We start from the raw sequence: 19924 nt of genomic DNA on the forward strand, positions 1-19924 counted from the left end.
TTGAGTGAATATCTCCTCATGGTCCGCTACCTAACAGGTCAACGTACTGAAACCCTATTAGTGAAAGGTTATATAAGTTGGTTTGTTGACATTAGCTCTGAAATGCATAGTTATGATGTAATATTTATGGAAAGCTTTTAGTTATGTCATCTCGTCGCACCCTCCTCTTCTGCAAAAGGTTTAATGGCATCAGCTTCAACTTCAATGCATCAAAATACCAGTCAGTTCTCTGGAAATGTGGTTAAAATCTGCACTACATATGAATGGATACTTGACTATTGATGATGATTAATTCACAAAACGTGCCATCAATAAAGAGACAAAGAAGAGCTTTTTTGGTGGATGGTCTTTTTGGCCGTTTTCCACTTTTTCAAGAGTTTGACATTTTAATCTTTCCCTTCACTGTCGCCTTGTAGCCATTATGAACCGTGAGAAGCAAAAGCTTTGGGCAAAATTGGGGGAAAAAAACTGTGGTTTTGTTAATTTATTAGTTTTGGTTTTTTTTTTACATTAATTACTGTTCTTTATTAACATTTTATCCACATTTATGAAATCACTGAACCTCTGAGTTGGACCATTTCAGACAGTTTTTTTTCTTTCTCTTTTTAATTTTTCACAAAAAATGAGTCTGTTTGAATTCCCTCCACACTTGCTTATGTTTGTATTGATTAAATAAAGTATATGATTTAAGTTTAGTTATAGTAAATGGTTCAAGTTCAATCATTCAGTTTAAAGTGTTTGTTGAAAGAGTGAAAGTACAGATGGTGTTTTTCTAATTCCGGTCCAGAGAAGTCGGTTTTCTTTCGTTGTTCATCCAAGATTCAAAAAACAAATTTGCAGCCTAAATCATTTCCAACAACCACAACAACTTCCATTTCAAAGAGACCTCTTGTTAACTAGAGAGACTACATTGTACCCTGGAGTCTGGCCAGCAGGAAGCAGGGAGGCTCTGAGAGCTTCGCTGGATGAGTGTCTTCAAACCCTACACTAGTTTTAATTAGACTCCTGTACTATTTACCATTGACAGGCAAAGTCTTATTCACCTTACAGCAAAAGCTGGACTGGGTTTCTGTACGGAAATACACAGTAATTCTGTCACTGCGCCATAAAATCTACATCAGGGCTGGTCACCAAAGGCGCCCCCCCCCCCCGTCATCTCTGCACGGTGTAGAGTCCTTGACATGTTTGTGAGAGGAAAGCATGAAAAGTGACAGTGACAGAAGCTGCCTGGTACGACAAGATCTATGAGCATTAACCCCTGGACAGAGGAGACGTTATTGTGGTCTGTCTTCAATTAAACACAAAACCCAGAGGCCACTTTGGAAATGTCAGATCAATTCCATATATGCTGCTGCTCCTCCTCTGCTCATCACTGTGTCATTGAACTTCTGCAGAGAGAGCAGCTGTGGGAAGTGATTAATAAAAGCATATTTTTTTTCTAAACAGAGGATATTTAGTACTATTTTGTCAGTATGGTGAGTATGCAGTGAGTATGTTAGGTATGTTTTGAGAATACCAGGTCAACAACCTTTGCTAAAGGGGTCATTTACAGGCTTCACAAAGACAGGGGACAAAAGGATGAAGCAGAGGTACCTGAATAAAGTCAATGTGAAGTACAATTTTATAGCCAAACAACAGTGTTAGCATTAACAACTGTTTACTTAAGAGCCTTGCCAAGAGTTTCAGCCACTGTTGCATTTACAAGACAAGAGGTTGAAATACGCCCTCTGAGCAGCGCTGCTTTCTTCAGGGCAGACTGGACACTACAGTGAATCTGCATCTCAAAAAGTGATGAGACAGTCCGACCGGGTCAGAGCTAGCTGGTTAGCATGCTGACGTCAGTAGAAGAAAAAAGTGATAGAAACAGAGGCAAAATGAGAGGTCGTCTTTCCACTGCTGGAGACAGCTCTTGGCGAGTAAAGGAACCAAGAACATTTGACTGGTAAGTAAACAGCTGTTAATGCTAACGTGGGCTATGTACCGATAGCAAAACTTAGACATAGCTCCTTTCCTGTCAAAAATGTGTATTGGACAATATCTTTCATCTTAACTATTGGTATCAATATCATATATGACTGACGTGTGCCATCTACAGGATAGGAAAAGTATAGCTTCTACATTTCTGACACTTGTGCCACCATCATAAACTTTGTGTGCACTGTATCCAAACATATGGCTGGCTTTTTCTTTTCTTTTTTTTTCACACAGACAGTGAGACAAAGACAAAGACAAAAAAAAAAAAAAGCGAGAGGCAGAGACACAGTGAGGGTGAGGGGGACTGCAGAGATCTGAGGGCCTGAGCAGGTGTTGTACAAAGAGATGGAACACAGAGTGAAAAGCCACGGGGGCATGAAAGATGTACAACCAAAGACAATGGGTAGTGACCTCTGAGGCACTGCGGATATGTTGACTGCAAGACACTGAGGCACAAACTCTGTTAGCGATGACGCACATCAAAGCCTGTCCTGACTAAAATAGCCCTGGTAAAGCGTAGTGCACAAGTGCTTCCTTGTTTGTTATGTTTATGTTTATTTATTAACCCACATACTGCAAGGTCTTTCCCCTCTGACACTAACTTCCTGTTTCTTTAGCCCGGAAACGAAAACTATTTAGAACATTAAAAAGTAGAATTAAAACGACATTGGTGTAGTGATGCTGGTAGTCGGGGGGCTAAACCTTTGGTGCTGACGATCTTCGAGGTGAGTTCCAGAGTCTCGATGTCCTCGGAGCCGATGTTCTCCAGGGTGATGGTCAGCTGCTGGGTCTCGCCGTTGAAAAGCTGGACGGACACAGTGCTGGACAGTTCTTCTTTGGACATGGGCTGAGGCGTGTGCGCCGACCTGTTTGGGTTTGTAGAGTAGGAAGAAGTTTTCAGTGATAAAAGAAAGCAGATTTTATTATTTATTTTATATTTCAATAATTCAGAAGTTATCAACCCTGTTTGTGAAGACAAAGTTTGATGTAGTTTGCATTACACTTTTATCATCATTTGAAGAACAATTCTTCAGACATTAATCAACCAGAGATGTGCGAAAACAGATGTTTCAAATGCCCACCCTCACATTTTGATGAAGATGATAAATGTTTTTTTGGAATCCCTGCATTCATTGGGTGAATGTTTCACTCATAATGACACCTAATCCCGAAGAGACTAAAGAATTGACAGCAGCATCCCTGGCACAATAAATGTAATAGTCATTCATAGGGTCCATTTGTAAGTTTTCTTTACCGGCCATCGAGACAAAATGTTATAATACGTCCTCTGAGCAGCACCACGTCTTACAGTGCAGATTGGAGGCTACAGTGACATGCTTTCTGAAAGTGACGAGACGGGCCGAGGCTAGCTGGTTAGCATGCTAACTTCAATAGGAGAAAAGATGTGATGGAGACAAGAGCTAACACGGGCATTGCTTTCCACCTCCAGCGACAGCTCTTGGTGAGTAAAGGAATGAAGCTTAATGCTGAACTCGCAATGTTTTTTCTATACTAGTAAGTAGCTGTTAGCTGTTAATGCTAACGTTAGCCGCGTGGCAATAGCAAAACTTACAAATAGCTCCTTTAAAAAAGTAAATCAACACTGAATCATATTTAGCAATAAACTGCTCATCAGCTGTTGAGAGTTTCAACTGGATGTCTTGTTGTGTGTCTGGCCACGCCTCGGTCAGTGACATCACAACAAAGTTTTGTCATCAGCTGTCAAAATCGAAACAGCTGCAGCTGCTGCTCACAGAGTTTTAAAGAGCCGCTGCCATCTGTTTTTTACAAAGTGATGCAAATACAGGAGCAGAAGAGAATAATGTCCAAGATTATGAAAGATCAATGTGGGGGCTCTCCACAACTTCATCGTACCTCATTATACATGCACATGTATAACTTTAAAATGCAACAAACACTATGCCTGAGGGGAGAATTATAATGCCAGTCACCAACTGCCTATACTTTTTTGTCTGAGCTCGACAGCGGGTCAACACAAAACTCTAACTCTTTGAGATGTTACTGACATTTATGTATGTTTGGTGAATGTATTTCTGAAAGTTATGATAGAAGAAAGATGGGAAACTTCTGGGCAGCAGATATTTCTCTCCTTTAGACCCTGACAGTGAAACAGTTTTATAAAACATGGCAAAAAGGCACAGCTCTATGTTCTGATGCTTTAAAAAGGTTGTAAATAATTGAAGCTAATGTATAACACTGGTGTTAGTAATGTGAAGAAGAGATGCTGTCAGTACTATAGTGTTATCCTGGAGGCAAGAAGATATCTAAGCAGTCAGTGAGGCACCTGTTAGACTGAAGTCAAAGCAGAAGGTCTACTACCTGTGGACCCAAGGAGAGCACCCAAGAGACCGCGTATTACATTTTCATTGTGTTTGCTTCGTATGTCTGCTGCAGTGCTCGTTCAGCGCCAGGAGAATAGAAAGATTTTTCACATCAAAAGCTGCTGAAGTGCTGTACTTACAGGTGTGACCTAAACAGTGGATTTTTGCAGCAGGTCCACTGTCAAAATGATTTACAGCACTCCAACAGGGTACTCTACCTGTTATTTTCTGCTAGTAATATCCAGTAGTGATAACCCATGATTTCTCCTCTCGTGTTTCCTATTTTTAAAATTTCATTTCACTTCACAGGGTGTACGAGGAAACAAATTCACCTGCTGCTCTGATGTTTAACTTGTCGTTTCTGACAGAGGAAGAAATGCTCCATTAATATTATTACTATATTGTTATTAGTTATGCATCCAAGACTTGTGTGTGACCTCTGTGTTCTTTGTTTTTGTGTTTGAGTTAAATGTGCAATACTTAAGTTGTTAAACATCAATGGATTTTTTATATAACTCACCCGTTTAAATTTTTATTAAGGTTTAAAGTTATAGATCATTTAGGGCGTGGCCGCTCTGAGTGACAGGTGGGAGAGCGTATGCTTGCCACAAACCAGCGTGTGCTGAAGGTTAGCCGGGATTAAGGTGGAGTCAGGCACTGCCAAGATGGCGACGATCAAGCAGCTCACTCTGAACTTCAAAACCACTCTTGAGAAACATAGTCTATAGTGACACTGCTACTTTGTATAGAATGCTGCTCGGTATTAAGGGATGAATTAGTTTTTATTCTCAATATAAAACTACAATAGTGTTACTATAGAATAACTATAGCTTGTTTTAGCTGTAACTTTTATCCCACTCCACCTTAAAGCTTCTCATCTTAATCAGAGAGATACTCAACAATGAGTCAGTGAGTAAACATTTCATAACCTGACCTTGTTACCTTCTGTAACTTGTCAGGAAATGGAGTATTAAAGTACGCTGCAGTGTGTGAGTAGAAGGACGATGACACATTTTTCATTGTTTTGGCTCTACACTCCAGCACAATGACTGTGAGGTTAAAGTGCTGACTTTCAGCTTTAAGGGTGTTTGAGGATGTTCACATCAATCGTGGATGAGCAGAGGAGGACTCGTTGCCCTTTTAATATTTTTATGGCCGAACAGGAACGCTCTTGTCTGTACAGTGAGTCACCTGACCTCAGTTAACTCAGCGTGTGTTGTCACTTACTGAAGCCAAACATGCAAACCACATATCAAATATGACATATTTATTGAAGTTGAACTAAATGTGTTCTGTGAAATTGCAGGGCGTGAGTAAAAAGGGTTGTAATCCCAACAGTTAGTTTTTATCTTGTGTGGACGTAAATGCCCTCAAATGAATGTGTCGGTACTTTAATCTTATGATGATTGTCTCGATTCAATATGTTTAAGTAAAGAGAAATCTGTCCTCCGGCTTTTGGACTGCAGTGTAAACTTGTTAAATGATCGGCTTCGCTAGTTCGTTAAATTGTGTTCATCCCAGATGTTCATCTGTTATCTTACGACCTGTAGCGCAGTCCAGCCAGCGAGAGAAAATGCCTCCATGTTTTGTTTCAACCACAACAGTCATAAAAAAAAAAAAACACAGCAGATGTTAGATGTCACTACATCATACAAGAGCAGAGAGTTTCTGACCGTGGTAGAGATGTGCTGAGCTGGAGGCGAGGCAGGGAGGGAATGACCTCCACCAAACAGCCACCGGTCTTCACATTAGGCAGACCCTCCAGTAGGCAATCACTGGTCACGCCGAACACCGACGTGTGGTAACCTGGGTTCGGGGATGATATGATGGAGTACGTGAGGCGAGCCTAATGTTAGGGATCGAGGCACGGCTCAATTATTATGTGTTTACAGCTGGACTCACCATTGACAGTGATGTTGCCGGCCGTGCGCGGGACGCCAACCAGAGTGACGGGGTACAGGCCGGACTCCGCGGGCAGGGACAGCGCAGCAGGCAGAGATTCAAACTCCACTCCAGAGGTCAGCAAACCCTGAACACAACACAAAACATGGCGATGACAAACATACAACAAAGTTTCACCAAACCAGAAAGGAGGGAGAAGTATGATGTAGTACACACAAACTTATATCCACGTGCTTTTGTGTGTTGGCACAAGCATTAAAGGAGTTTGTTTTCCACTTATCAGTAGTGCTATATTAGTAATGTGCAGTGAACACTTTGAAGGAATTTAATAAATGGTACATTGTGATGTCACAGTGAAGTTGACCTTCGAAATTTTAGATATAAAATGTCTCCACTTTACATGAAATTGTGTCATAATTCGTGTATGAATTCTTGAGTTATGACAAAAAAACACTTTGTGACATCACAGTGACCTTGACCTTTGACCTTTGACCACCAAATTCTAATGATTGCGTGCTGGAGTCCAGGTGAACGTTTGTGCTCTCAAGGTGTTAGTGAGATGCGTTCACGAGAGAATGGGACGAACGGATTCCGACGCTGGCACAGAGACTTAAAGAAAACTTCGACTTTCTGTGTGGAAGAACTCTTCCATCAGACACAACACCTTAGTGGGGGATGTAACAGCAGCCAGGGGAACCCACTGAGAAAACAGTGGCAATGTGCTGTAGAGAGATCAGACTTTTTAAAAAGCCAGAAAACTGGAAACAATACTGTGTCAAAACAACTGACCACGAAACTTAAACAAAAAATAAAAAATCAAATCTCAGAGCCGGTGTTTTTGAAACTCTGTGCGCTCCATGACTATGTGGCCACCACTGGAAAGGAAGTGATGTGCAGCTGTCTGATCCCCCAGGACCAGTTTTGTGTGAAGTATCTCCGTTTCCAACTGTTTGATGTGCTCCATCATCTTAATCCGCCCATGATGTCCTGAAGATTAAACCTCTGTCAGCATGGGATGGCCATTTCCTCGGAAGAAAACTGTTCTCCATGGGAAATGGCCACTTGAGCCATGTATTGCCTGAGAAGTGATTGAATACAAGTCCTGCAGATCACAACAAAGAAGGGCCGTGGATCAGACGGCTTTCAAACTCAGCAGTCCACATTCACACTGGGCACCGCAGAGACCAGAACATCCCCATGCCAAGGTTTTTCATCCATCAAGAAAGTCTTGCACTGGCCCTTCCAAAGGGTAGTTGTGAGCCCTTTAATTAAAGCTGATGTAGTGACTTTAAATCAACTCAGAAAGACCTGTAATATAATATACATAAGAATTGCTCCAAGTGTGATTCTGGTTAATTACAGCTAGGGTTTGTGCAGTTTTAGACATCATTTTTATTGGTTATGGTAACACTGTGCTCACAGTTAGACTAAGGCCGTTTCTTGACCTGTCAGACTTCTTTTTCAGAGATGTCACCACAGATCTTAGCTATTGAATTGGTGCGACATTAGGACTGAGAGGAGGCAGAGCAGAAAGGACCTCATTCCTGATCCCAGAAACAACTGGAAAGATCTGCAGGAGCAAATTTAAACAACTGTGATACTAAGAAGAAAAATCTACCATAAAGACTGTCTAATCGTAGTAATGACGTCGCCATATTTACTGTCCTAGTAAAGTTCTTCATGAAGTTGAATTATGTTCTTGACTACTACATTTCCAGACTCACTGTGACCTTGTTTAACAAATCCAATGCCGAAAAAAAAAACAACTTCTAATAACACTCAGGCAGCGTTCAGACAGACTTTAGTCGTGTTTGAATAAAGACAGGCCTCATTTATTTGCAGGAGACCAGTCCGGCGACGCAGCGGAGAATGCCAATGCAGAGAGACCTCCGGCAAAACAACACAGGCTTGTTCCAGCAAAATAAGTTCAACTTGACTCAACCTTTGCCACAATGCAATCTCTTTCTGTAGGACGCTGCGTTGGTCATTCACAAACACGCCAGCACACACACCTGTTAGATTACTTTGTGAAGTGAACAGCGTATCTCTGCTGTTTACATGGTCAGAACACGGACAGCACTGTAAAATGGCGACAGTGACAATGTCAGTTTTCTGATATTTAGCAGCTGTGTTTAACATTTTCACTCTCTCAGTAGAGCGTGTTAGCATGCTAACAGACAGCCGAGGCACCAAAGTCTGGAGTTTATCCTCTAGTGACCTTTAATATATTGAGCAAAATTTAGACCAATCCATCAAATATTTCACTCAAACCTAAAAATGTCAACGTCATATTGGCGCTAGAGGAAAAGTCAGGGGATCACCAGAGTCAGTGGGAATCTTCCTCTTCAATCTAAACTGCAATTTCCCTCCATATTGTCTACAAATGTCAATATTAATTGCTGATATCTGTAGAGTTCTGTTGAAAAGGAGAATGCAATTTATCAACTTTTTTTGTACATGTCTGGAAATTGATGATTTCATGACTCTAGTGTGAAACTAGATACTTCAGCAGTCAGTAATGTATATACATGACTAAGAACAGGAAGTTAAAGTGGGGCTGTTACAGGCTGTTACAATGGGGCTATTATGGTTTGCTACAGTGAAGATGTTACAGAATGTTACAGTGAAACTCTTACAGGCTGTTACAGTGGAGCTGTTACAGGCTGTTGCCATGGAGCTGTTGCCGGCTGTTGCCACGGAGCTGTTAGAGGCTGTTACAGTGTAGCAGTTTCAGGCTGTTTCAGTGGAGCTCTTACAAGCTGTTACATTGGGGCTGTTAAAGGTTGTCACGGTGAAGTCGTTACAGTCTGTTACAGGCTGTTAGAGGCTGTTACAGTGGAGCTGTTCAGGCTGTAGTGGGGCTGTTACAGGCTGTTACACTGGAGCTGTTACAGGCTGTTGCAGTGGAGCTCTTACAGGCTGTTACATTGGAGCTGTTAAAGGTTGTTACAGTGAAGTTGTTACAGTCTGTTACAGGCTGTTAGAGGCTGTTACAGTGAAGCTGTTCAGGCTGTTGCAGTGTGTTACAGGCTGTTGCAGTGGAGCTCTTACAGGCTGGTACATCACCTGCAGGATCTCAGTATTTATGATAAATAATAAATAATAATAAAAACTGAAATTAAAGCTGAAATATACAGTTGGCTGCAGTGACAAAAACAGGCCGGATCAGCTGAGCCTCATTTGCAGTCAGAACAGGCCTGTGTGTGCCTTTAAAGTTTTCATTGAATGTGTAATCATGCCTCCTCAGAATAACTATATTTACATTCCAAGTACACAGCGCCTGGTTGCACGAGGCAGACTGAGGTGACGTAATGACTGCATCAATCCCTAACAGCAGACACTACCTCACTGGAGGGAAGGCTGCCGAAGAGCTGAGCCTCCGAGGTGCCACGGCTGTGATTTAAACTCTCCTTGCTTTCACTTCAGGACATTATACGCCTTTATTGGCTCGCAGAAGTATCACTGTTAACCTATTGGAAATAGTTCATTTGCATTCAACTTTGAAAAGGTTAATTAGCCCGTTTCATTAACAATAACGATTAGAGCATGTGGAAAGTGAATTGTATTGTTGTAGCTCGTGTGCATCGATTTCATAGTGCAACAAGTATGCAGTTAACCTTTTGTTTTGCTTTAACTAATGCTGTGATCATAGTAGAATCATCATTGCTGATTATATTTATTTCTTTGTTCTGGCACATAACTGCTCGTCTGATAGTAACAAAGTGTCATGCAGAGAAAAAAGTAGAAACATCAGTTGAATTTGGCAATTTGGCATGCAATGATATATATCATTTTCAGTACAATAAGTAAATGAAAGACAAACCTAAAAGAATCGTTTGCCATTTCACTTGTTTTTGCAGAGACAATGACAGTGACCCCTCTGAAAATAAAAAGGTGGGGGTTGTGGTAAAAAAGCACCACTTTAATAGAAAATCGATAAAAGCACAGAGAAAAGCTGGGTATTAGCGCTGAAGTCGTGTGGTGACTGAGAAGCAGCGCCTGTCTTGCCAAACTGCAGGGTCACCTTGGTGACGGAAGAAGGTAAAGTGACCTTGTGTGCGTGTGTTTGTGTTTCACGGTGTGCCGCCGAGAGCTGGTTTATATACCGGCGGATATATGGTCACTTTGTCTGGGGTGAAGAGGAGCTCTTGGCAGCTTGCGTCACCCTGTCTGTCTCTACCTGCATGACTCTACAACACCACCTGAGGTTCGCAGCTGCTGTGGAGCTGTTAAAGGCCTCAGCCTCCATCTGTGACCTGATCAATTCACCTGTAGGTGGGGGAGGAATTAATGACATCCTTATCACTATTTGACCTCTGTTTGATTGTATCACCTCACGGCGACTTTGCAAACTGGCAGCTCCAGATATTCCTCTCTGAACTCCAATACCCAGAACATTAAGGCTGCAAAAATGGAGTGGAGACGGTTCCCCACTCGTTCCGATTCAAATTAAACCACCTCAAAAGTTCTTGAGGATTCAAAATGTTTGGGCATGATTATTAAGCCAGTGTTATAATTTGCTAATGCACAAGCACACAAGGGTCCACTAAGGTCTGTGTGACATAAATTGCCAAATTCATCTTTTAAAAACAATACCAAAAATTCAAGGAAGAACATTTCCCAGCCAGCTCACTGCACACTGCATATATTGATGTTGGCTCTTTAATGTTTCTTTATTTTTATTGGAACCAATCGCTCAAATGATGCTAATAGAAAATGTTATTTCAGAGTTTGTGTGATGTGCAAAAACAGTTTATACTTGCTTCTTTTGTAATGGCTGCATGGGGAAACGGGGTATGTGACTAAACTTCACACAACAGTTTACAATCCAAGTCTGTATCAAAGTGACCGGAGTAGCAAGAACACCTAATGTCCGGATTCAGACACATTATTTCCTACTTTTTGTTAGAAAAGATTTGTGTTTTGTTTGTTAAGTTCTGAATCATTATCATCGTTTTTTCACAAGGACGAAACAGACACTTTTCTCTGTTGCAGCCAAACTTTGTGATCTAGTGAGATGACACAAATTTAGCTCACCGGAGCTTTAACTCATAAACAACTGGCTGCTGATTACTCCTTCGGTTTAAACACTCTCCATATGTTCCAAACTCGGTTGTCGCCCGCGTTTCCTGCGTCTGTAACAGCATGTGCCTTTATCAGACGAGGCAGAACGGCTAAATCAACCAGCGAGACCTGTCCAAGTCTATTTGGCATCAGCTCTGAGACAGCCACCGCAGTTAAGAGGCCACTGTCTTCATTTACACTCTGCCACAAAACTTTCACGGCAATTTGTTCTCGACTTTCCAAATAATTAAAGGCAACATCACTTTTGACGGGTAGTACATTGCATGCGACGCCGTGTGCGCCGCAGCTATCTAACAGCTGAAAGTAGGCCTCTCTCTCTGCCCGCCTTTTATTGAGCCTGATGACTGCTTTGCATTTCAAGGCTGTCCCACATCGCTGCATTCATAAACAGACACAGCCGTGAGCAGGAAGAAAAGCAATTTAATTGGTAATCTTTTGCACCCTTGAACCTGATAAAGTGGCTCAACCGGTGTGTGTGTGTGTGTGTGTGTGTGTATATATGTTTGGAAAGGAGTGGTAAGGGACAAAGAACATAAATTAGAAATAGATGTTGCAGCAGTCACCAAGCAACTATTAAGCTATACAATTAAATTGGACTCCCTGATGTCTGATGGCTCTTTTCAAACTTTATTTTGCACAGAAAAGGGAAGCGAACTGCGTCGCATTCACCTCAGTATAGAGACCTATCTGGTCTGACAGGATGGTGTGTGAAACCATAAAAGTAATGGCATCTAGTGAAGCTCTCTTACTGTGAGGAGCAAGAAGAGTTTGTTCTCACATCTCATACGATCATTACAGTATTAAGCTGTCAAAAAAAAAAAAGCTTTTAAGGGATCAAGGATGACTACAACACAGTGCCACTTCACCTGGTGTGATTCTTAGGTGGGTGCAGAGGGGACGGTTTGTACTGCAGCAGCGTCCTGTTCTCACAAAGCTGAATGAATCAGAAATTCTGATCCATCACATATTTAAACTGCTGATTCAACATTAAAGGTCCCATTTTGAATAAACATTTCCATGTCTCCTTTGATGATAAAGCAGGTCTAGGTTCTATATTAATACTGTGAAAGTATCAAAGCCTCAGTCCACAGAGAAACACACACAGCTTGTATTCAGAAACTGAGCCTTAAAACCAGCTGTCACGACTTCTGGAACTTTGTGATGTCACAACAAAGCAGTCACCAAGCCCCGCCCACCTGGACCCACCATCCAAACCTTTCAAGATTTGTCTTCTGCGAGTGTTTTACCTGAAATCTGCTATATTCTTATTGGATCACTCAGAAAATTATGAGCCAATCAGAAGAGAAGTTCAGAGCTTCCTCTCTTCTGATTGGCTCACCGACCTGTTGTTGCTACAGCTCCAGAGAGAAGCCTGAGAGAGAAGATGTAAAACTACACTGAGATGGTTTTTGCTTGTTAAGAACCAAAACACAAATATATCTTCTTATGGATCAACACTTCAAATAATAGACCAGAAAAGTCTAAAACATGGGACCTTTAAAGTCTGTTATTACAGTATATTTGAAGTTCAGGTGTAATACATTTTACCTACCATGTTCTCCACTCGAAGTTCGTAAGGCATCGGGTTGTAGACCATGAGCTGCACTTCACAAACATCCCCCTGAACCCACTGGAAGTCTGGGGGTGGGGGGGGGAATAAAATTAGAAGAAAGACATGAATACATTAGAATAAGATGTATGAGATATTAAAACCCATTTGCAATTAATGAGCTGAGGGAAATACACCATTAGTCTACACTGCTATTAAAGAGCAAAAACATCAGTCAGTGATAGATGATGTAAATAGAAAAATAAATAAAATCTTTCTGATTAATTTTTAATACATTTAGAACCAAAGTGAATAATCACTGAATAAAACAATCCAGTTTATGTCACGCTTTCGTTAAACAGCATCCAGCTCCTTTAAAGAAACAGCTCATCTTGGGGAAAACAGCTTTCTTGACAAGAGTCAGGAAAGAGTCAATATAAAGCTACACTCAGCAACTAGCTTAGTTTAGCTTAGCTACAGCTAGTCGGACTCTGTCAGATAACAAAATCCACCTGCTGGGACCTTTTAAATCTCAGTAATTAACATGTTACATGTTCTTGTTCAATTTGTAAAAGAATATTTGTATGTGTTAAAGTGTGGTGGTTTTTAAAAAGGAGGTTATGTGCCAAACCATCTTTAACATTTCTGGTACAGATGTGTTCCTTCTGGGACCAATTGAAAAACAAAACATTGAAACACAGTCAGTATGATTTTTCTACTCTGGAGAATTCCCATCATTTCATCTTTCATTGCAACAGCATTTATGTTACAGAGTAATCTCCTGGGAATGTGCATTTGAACGCGTTTGATTGGCCGACACAGTTTATTGCCAGATAACGTCGTATGACAGTCAACTTTTTGCAAAGATGCAGCAATTTTGGTTGTTGTGGGTTTTTTTTGGCTGAAGTGTTCGATGTCGGCACCCCCACTGTTTCAATGGAGCAGCTTCACTCAGATCAATGCTAAAGCTAATTCCCTTGTGGCTGAATGAGAGCAAACTGCTACAAACTGCTGCTGCAAAGAGTGGACACAGCATCTTAAAGCCCACGGTTTGGAATGAGATGTTCAACAATCATATTTGGGCGTGACAGTTTGGGCCATTTACACATGATTGAAAAAAAAATGACGTTAATTTGAATTGATGCTGGAGCTGTTACAGACGAGATAAGACCTCGAATGGGTCATTGTTAGCTCACAGAATGAAATTTATTGAGCTGCCAGCAGGAACAATGAGATCAAATTATGTTAGGACCTAATTAAATGGGCTCTGGAGAAATGTAAACTGTAAAAGGCTGGTTAGCGTTGCATTATGGGCGCTGTATTCAAGCAGATTTTTTCAAAACATTTAGGAAATATTAAGCTAAAAGCTGCAGCAGTCATTGATTCCTGAGAGAACAAAGTTGGATTTTAGCCTGGACTTACTCACAGCCTAGTCTTACTTTTAGAAAAAAAAAAAGATTCCAGCTCTGCACTGCAGTATCCATCATTCCTGAATGAGACGTTGAAAGGTTTTGTTAGATTGAGAAGCTACTTTAGTCCCACTGTAGCCATACCCATCTCCATTTTGAAATGTAACACATTCTAGTCCATTTAGAGGAGTCCTTTGCTCTAAATAGACTTGCAAAAGAGGGGCTGAAAATCCTAGCTCAGAACCTGGCAGGAAAAGGGATTTATGGATGGCAAACTGCAGCCATGCACCTTGGGAAATTAAGTCAGTCAAAAGAAAGATATCTATAATACGAATGTCTGGAAACCCCACACAACCTCAGGTCTGGCTCACAGGCATGCTCTCATAGCCAGCCAATTAAGTGTGAAATACACCTCAGAAAATAGAAAAACAAATTGGATTGCTGCCATCTTATTTGTGTTGCCACAGTACTAACTCCTCAAGTGGCCACTGAGATTCAGCACAGAGCTCCAAAGGCTTCAGCTTTTTTTGAAACCTCATTGTACAAAGCAATAATTAATGTTTTGAGTCACTCTACGGCTGCGTGGTCGGTTAAACACTGGGTGTGTTTGCGTTTCGCACTTTACAGTGCAAATTATTTTGTCAATCTGTCCCTCATGTCCTGTTACATCGCCGACCTCTTATCTGACCAGAGACAGAACTCAAGACGTTTACTGATGTTACTGCATCCTGTAGAGAAATATTCTGCAAAACTATCAGCAGTCGTTCATACTGAATAATACATGCACACTGTGCCTGGGCATTGGAGCAGAAATCATGCATGTGAAATGAAGCAACCCCAGAGCAGGAGAACATAACCAAAGCTGTCATTAGAGCCTCGGATGGAGACACATTTCTGGAGGAAATTGTGTTAATGCTCTAAATGAGAGAATTTAAACAGCCCAAATGAAAAATACACAACAAACCAAAAACGCTTCATCTGTTTGACAAGCGTGAGATGCCAACATGTTACAGGGCAGCAAGACATTGGTCGTGGAATTGTATTCTTGGCCTTAGAAATAGTAGTTTGGCAAAATAATCTTGACGCCGACCGGTGAGGAAGACTGAGATGCGATTAAAAATCATTATAAAAAGCACTACATGAACCCTGAGTCAAGATTATTTCATTTAAGTAGCCAGAGAGATTACCTAATGCAGGAACCAAGGAAGAATGACATATGATCCAGGACGTCCAGGTTAATTTATGGGTCAAGACCTACAGGACGCCAAAATGTTGCACGTTAGTTTACTATGAGACTGGATGTTATAACTGTAGAAAGTTACCACAGTGACAGTCATTCATCGATCAGGAGGTAAACAAACGGGCCTTGCCCGGTGAAGTTGCACTGATCCAGGTTTAAAGTTTTGCCAGACAACACCTCAATCGGTTCATCGCGGTTCGACTGAAGTTAATGAGTAGGTTGTGTTTTTAAATGCAGCTCTACGTTCAAGCTGCCTCCAGTTTTTTGCCAATATGTTGCAGGAACTTAAAGTGGCCGCCTGCTCTCTCCCTGACCTTCGTGCTGACCATGGATGTATTATAAAAAATGGATACCAGGGACAAGATTTGAATTAACATTTCTTGCACATTAACCAAAAACATTTTCTCGCTTCCCGGTTTGCTTCCACGCTGCACAGCCCGCTGGACAGGCCCATTAGTTTTTCTCTCCTCGGCCCTGCCCCCGCTCGGCCTTGCTTAGCACATCAAATTTACATTGGGTTGACGTCATGCGTGTAAAAATAGCTTTTTCCAGTGCTCTTGGGAAAGTTTTGCAAATGAACCATCATGGTTTAAAAATGTATAAAGCAGAGAGTAATAATTCCTGGTGTACCGTCAATAGTTGCACAGATGTCTCCGGTGGTCTGTGGGGGAAATGATTTTTGAGCCAGATGGGATTTTTTTTTCATTGCAATACCACGACTGGCCACTGGGGTAAATTGGTAACAAGGCTCCCTATGATTGGCAACTTTGGGGCGATGGAAACATTCGTCTGCCGGTACTTCACACCCAGACAGGTATAAGAACATGGGACGTGGGAATAGATCACAAATGGAAATCCAGATCTGGTGCGACCCAGAGTGGTGATCTCCGGAAGAAAGATTGAGATCATTACACTTGTTTGTCCCGGAAAAACTCTGTACGCTCAGAATCACTGCCCTGCTCCACTGGTCTAAAACTGGGGCAAATGTACAAAGAAAAGCCCAGAATCCTACTCTGCTACCTCACTATGGATGTGAACACCCTAAAGCACCCTTAAAGCTGGAAGTCAGCACTTTAAACTCATAGTTATTGTTTTATTTCAGATCCATTGTGCTGGAGTATAGAGCCAAAACAATAGAAAATAAGTCAGTGCCCAAACACTTGCAGGCCGCACTATGTCTCAGTTTCCCCACTGAGGACTAGATGAAATAAAATTCACCTCCCTGTATGTCCATATACCACTGTAATAGATAGCCTATCACACGTATCAAAGTGAATGAATAGCTGCAGACTAGACAGTTCTTAAAACTCAGTCTCAGAGCAATTATAGGGAGAACAATCTCCCATTAGAGGACCCCTTGTTTTATAGCTGAACATCAATCTGATTCATAGCATGCGACTTAAAGAGCAAGAAAATACACATATATATTCCCAGTGTCCACACACCTCAAATTGCCAGAGCCTAGCACAGAATACTAAAGACTCCGGTTCCCCCCGTCAGAAAAATGAATGAGTGGGAAGTGACGTTTACTTGAAGGCCATAAAAGGTTTACAGCTGCGGCGCATATCAGACCATAATGAAGTTCTCAAGAATATTCCTGTTGTGCACATTTCACTGGTGACAAACAAAGTCCAGAACTGTCTTTATACTTGCTGAAAACGCCAAAGGAATTAGGAATATTAGGAATAAAAGCTTGTTGATCTTGATAAAGGTCTGACCTTAAATCCTGAGTAGAACAAATAACTATTGTTTAAAAGACCAATACTAAATGGCTTTTTTCTGTATATCCTGGCTACACCTGGTTACATGTAAAAATGTATGTTATTGTGCACAATTGATGTATTTGACATTCAGCTGCGATGCTGCTCACTGCTGGAACCAGCTCCCAATGGATACCAAATCTTCCCAAACTGTTACTCTGCTTTAAAAAAGAAGCTAAAAACTGCTCTGTCCTCCATTGCCTACATTTATTCATTTATTCATCGTGCACTTAAATATTAGATATTACCCGTTTTTATACTATTGTCTTATGAGGCTTTTTACCTCCATTTTTAATGCGTCTTTTATTTCTGTTAAGCACATTGAATTACCACAAGCAGAATCAGAATAATTTGCTTTGGTGTAAATAAACATAGTAAGAAAGTACTGCAGGTCATATAGATTAAATATAAACAGAAAAAAATTAGAATAGAATAAGAATGTGAAGAAATATGATAAAATATAAATATAATTCAAATCTGTACAATGTGCAATATGAATGGGGGAGTCTGCAATGGTTACACCAAGTATTTTTCCTTATGCTACTAGTTAATAAAACAACAAAATAGACAATAATGGTTTTAGTAATACAATAATGTTTCCAAATAAACCATCCCTGAATTAAGGGAATCACATTTTTGTAGTTTTTGTTGCAGCTGGACTCGGGCTGTAATTGTTTTATTGAAATTACAACAGGCTCTGTTATAATCTACTTCCTCAAGAAGACACAAAATCTTCAGCAACGTTTAAAGTCTAGACACATTTTATAAAAGTGTGGAGAAAGAAAATGACAAAAAAAAAAGAAAGAAGAAAACTGCAGTGAAAGTGGGTCATTATTATTTCATACACCTCAAGTGACGTCGGTATTTGTCTCAAAACCAGCTCTCGACATCAGTTCTCGAGTAGTCACTATTGTACATTTACATTAATTGCTGTATGACTTAAGACTGGGCATCGATTTCCAAACCACTACACTTTGATAAAATAAAATATACACTCTCACAAAAAAAGATGTAAACTGGTGCTTCAAAGACCCAGGGATGGATCTCAAAGGGCTTCAAAGGACTGAGAGATGAAGGGGGCCCTGCATGATGTCCCTGACTCAGCGTTGGCAACATGTTGCTGTTGATGTCTACAACCTGAGGACACACACACACACACACACACACACACACACACACACACACACACACACACACACACACACACACACACACACACACACACACACACACACACACACACACACACACACACACACACACACACACACACACACACACACACAGCCAATGGACGGCCGCAGTCACTTTCTCACCGTGGCTCAAATACAATATTAAATTGGACTTTGTTTGATGACTCTGCGTCGGGGATTTCATAAACCTCTGAAATGGATTCACTCCAGACACAACGCAAACAAGCTGTAGTTTTTCACGAAGCAGATTTCCAGTCAGGACGGCGGTGATTGATTCCAGCGTGGCCTTGAGCCTGTTGCTGCCGCTTACATACCAAGTGATGAATATGCTGTATGTTTCTTAGGCGGTGAGGGCATTCATGAGAGGCAGTCATTAATTCAACACTGGACTAGTTAAGGTAGGCTTTGTTTACAAGGACACCATGACAGGAAGGCAGGCAATTTTTTATTTCATTTATTAATTTGTTTGTTTTGTTTTGTTTTTTTAATGCCGCTGACTCGTTTGTCTGTCTGATGAAGGAATCACAGTCAGCGGATGAATCTAAATGAGATAAATCTAATCTGAGAAACTAAGGAAACTTTTAAATTAAAAGAGACATTAACCACGGCTCATCGTGAGCTGCATCACACAGCACATATAATAATTAAAGGAAACACAGGGAAGGATATTAACTGTTTTGGGCCTGAGCTGATGTATAGAAGAATTTCCAATACGTAGACAAAACAGGGGTCAAGTTGAAATGATGATTTTAAATCTGATATTTTATGCGTATTATCTCTGTGTTTGCCTGACTGGAATCATCACCTCACTGTTGTACGCCGCCGACAACCATCCAAGCTGCAGGAAATATGGTCACAATCTCCCCGTCCTGTGGTACAGCGTTGAAATACGTCAAAAAGTGTTTTTTTGCAGAACATTAAGATGTCACACTGAAGTTGACCTTTGACCTTTTTGGATATGAAATGTCCCTGCTTTATCATTTTATCCGTGTGTTCAATTGTGTCATAATTGCTGGATGAATTTGTGAGTTATGGTCCAAAACCTATTTTGTGAGATTTTGTGACCTTGACATTTGAAGTGACCTTTGACCTTTGACCAGTAAAATCAAATCAGTTCATCCTCAAGTACAAATGGACATTGGCGCCAAACTTGCAGGGGATTTCCCTCGAGGAGTTCCCGAGATATGGCGTTCACAAGGCGAAAATTGTGTTTTGCGAGGCCACCTTTGACCTTTGACCACCAAAATCCAATCAGTTCCACCTTGAGTCCAAGCGAAAGTTTGTACCGCATTTGAAGAAATTCCCTCACATCACGTTTACGAGAAGGGGACAGACGGACGCCTCTGGCCCTGGCTGTTACACGCAGCTATCCCCCAGTAAAGATCACAAATACACCCCCCCCCCCCCCCAAAAAAAATCTGCTATTCACTGGTAAATGTACCTCTGGAATACATTACTATATTCAGGTGG

The 19924-nt window shown here is 41.1% G+C and overlaps 1 protein-coding gene across 3 annotated transcripts in view; it reads right to left on the reverse strand.

Moving 5' to 3' along the window:
• The window catches only part of trappc9 (trafficking protein particle complex subunit 9), a 194686-nt gene that overhangs the window by 146744 nt on the left and 28018 nt on the right, over nucleotides 1-19924 (reverse strand). For all 3 annotated transcript variants that reach the window (XM_056398528.1, XM_056398526.1, XM_056398527.1), the window contains 4 exons: nucleotides 12856-12941; nucleotides 6219-6345; nucleotides 5990-6122; nucleotides 2677-2840 (listed from right to left, as the gene is read on the reverse strand). In XM_056398528.1, the coding sequence (XP_056254503.1) occupies nucleotides 2677-2840; nucleotides 5990-6122; nucleotides 6219-6345; nucleotides 12856-12941 (510 nt within the window). The remainder of the gene's footprint in view (nucleotides 1-2676; nucleotides 2841-5989; nucleotides 6123-6218; nucleotides 6346-12855; nucleotides 12942-19924) is intronic.

Source organism: Seriola aureovittata, chromosome 16, assembly GCF_021018895.1.
Source record: "Seriola aureovittata isolate HTS-2021-v1 ecotype China chromosome 16, ASM2101889v1, whole genome shotgun sequence".
In the NCBI taxonomy this organism is placed as follows: domain Eukaryota; kingdom Metazoa; phylum Chordata; class Actinopteri; order Carangiformes; family Carangidae; genus Seriola; species Seriola aureovittata.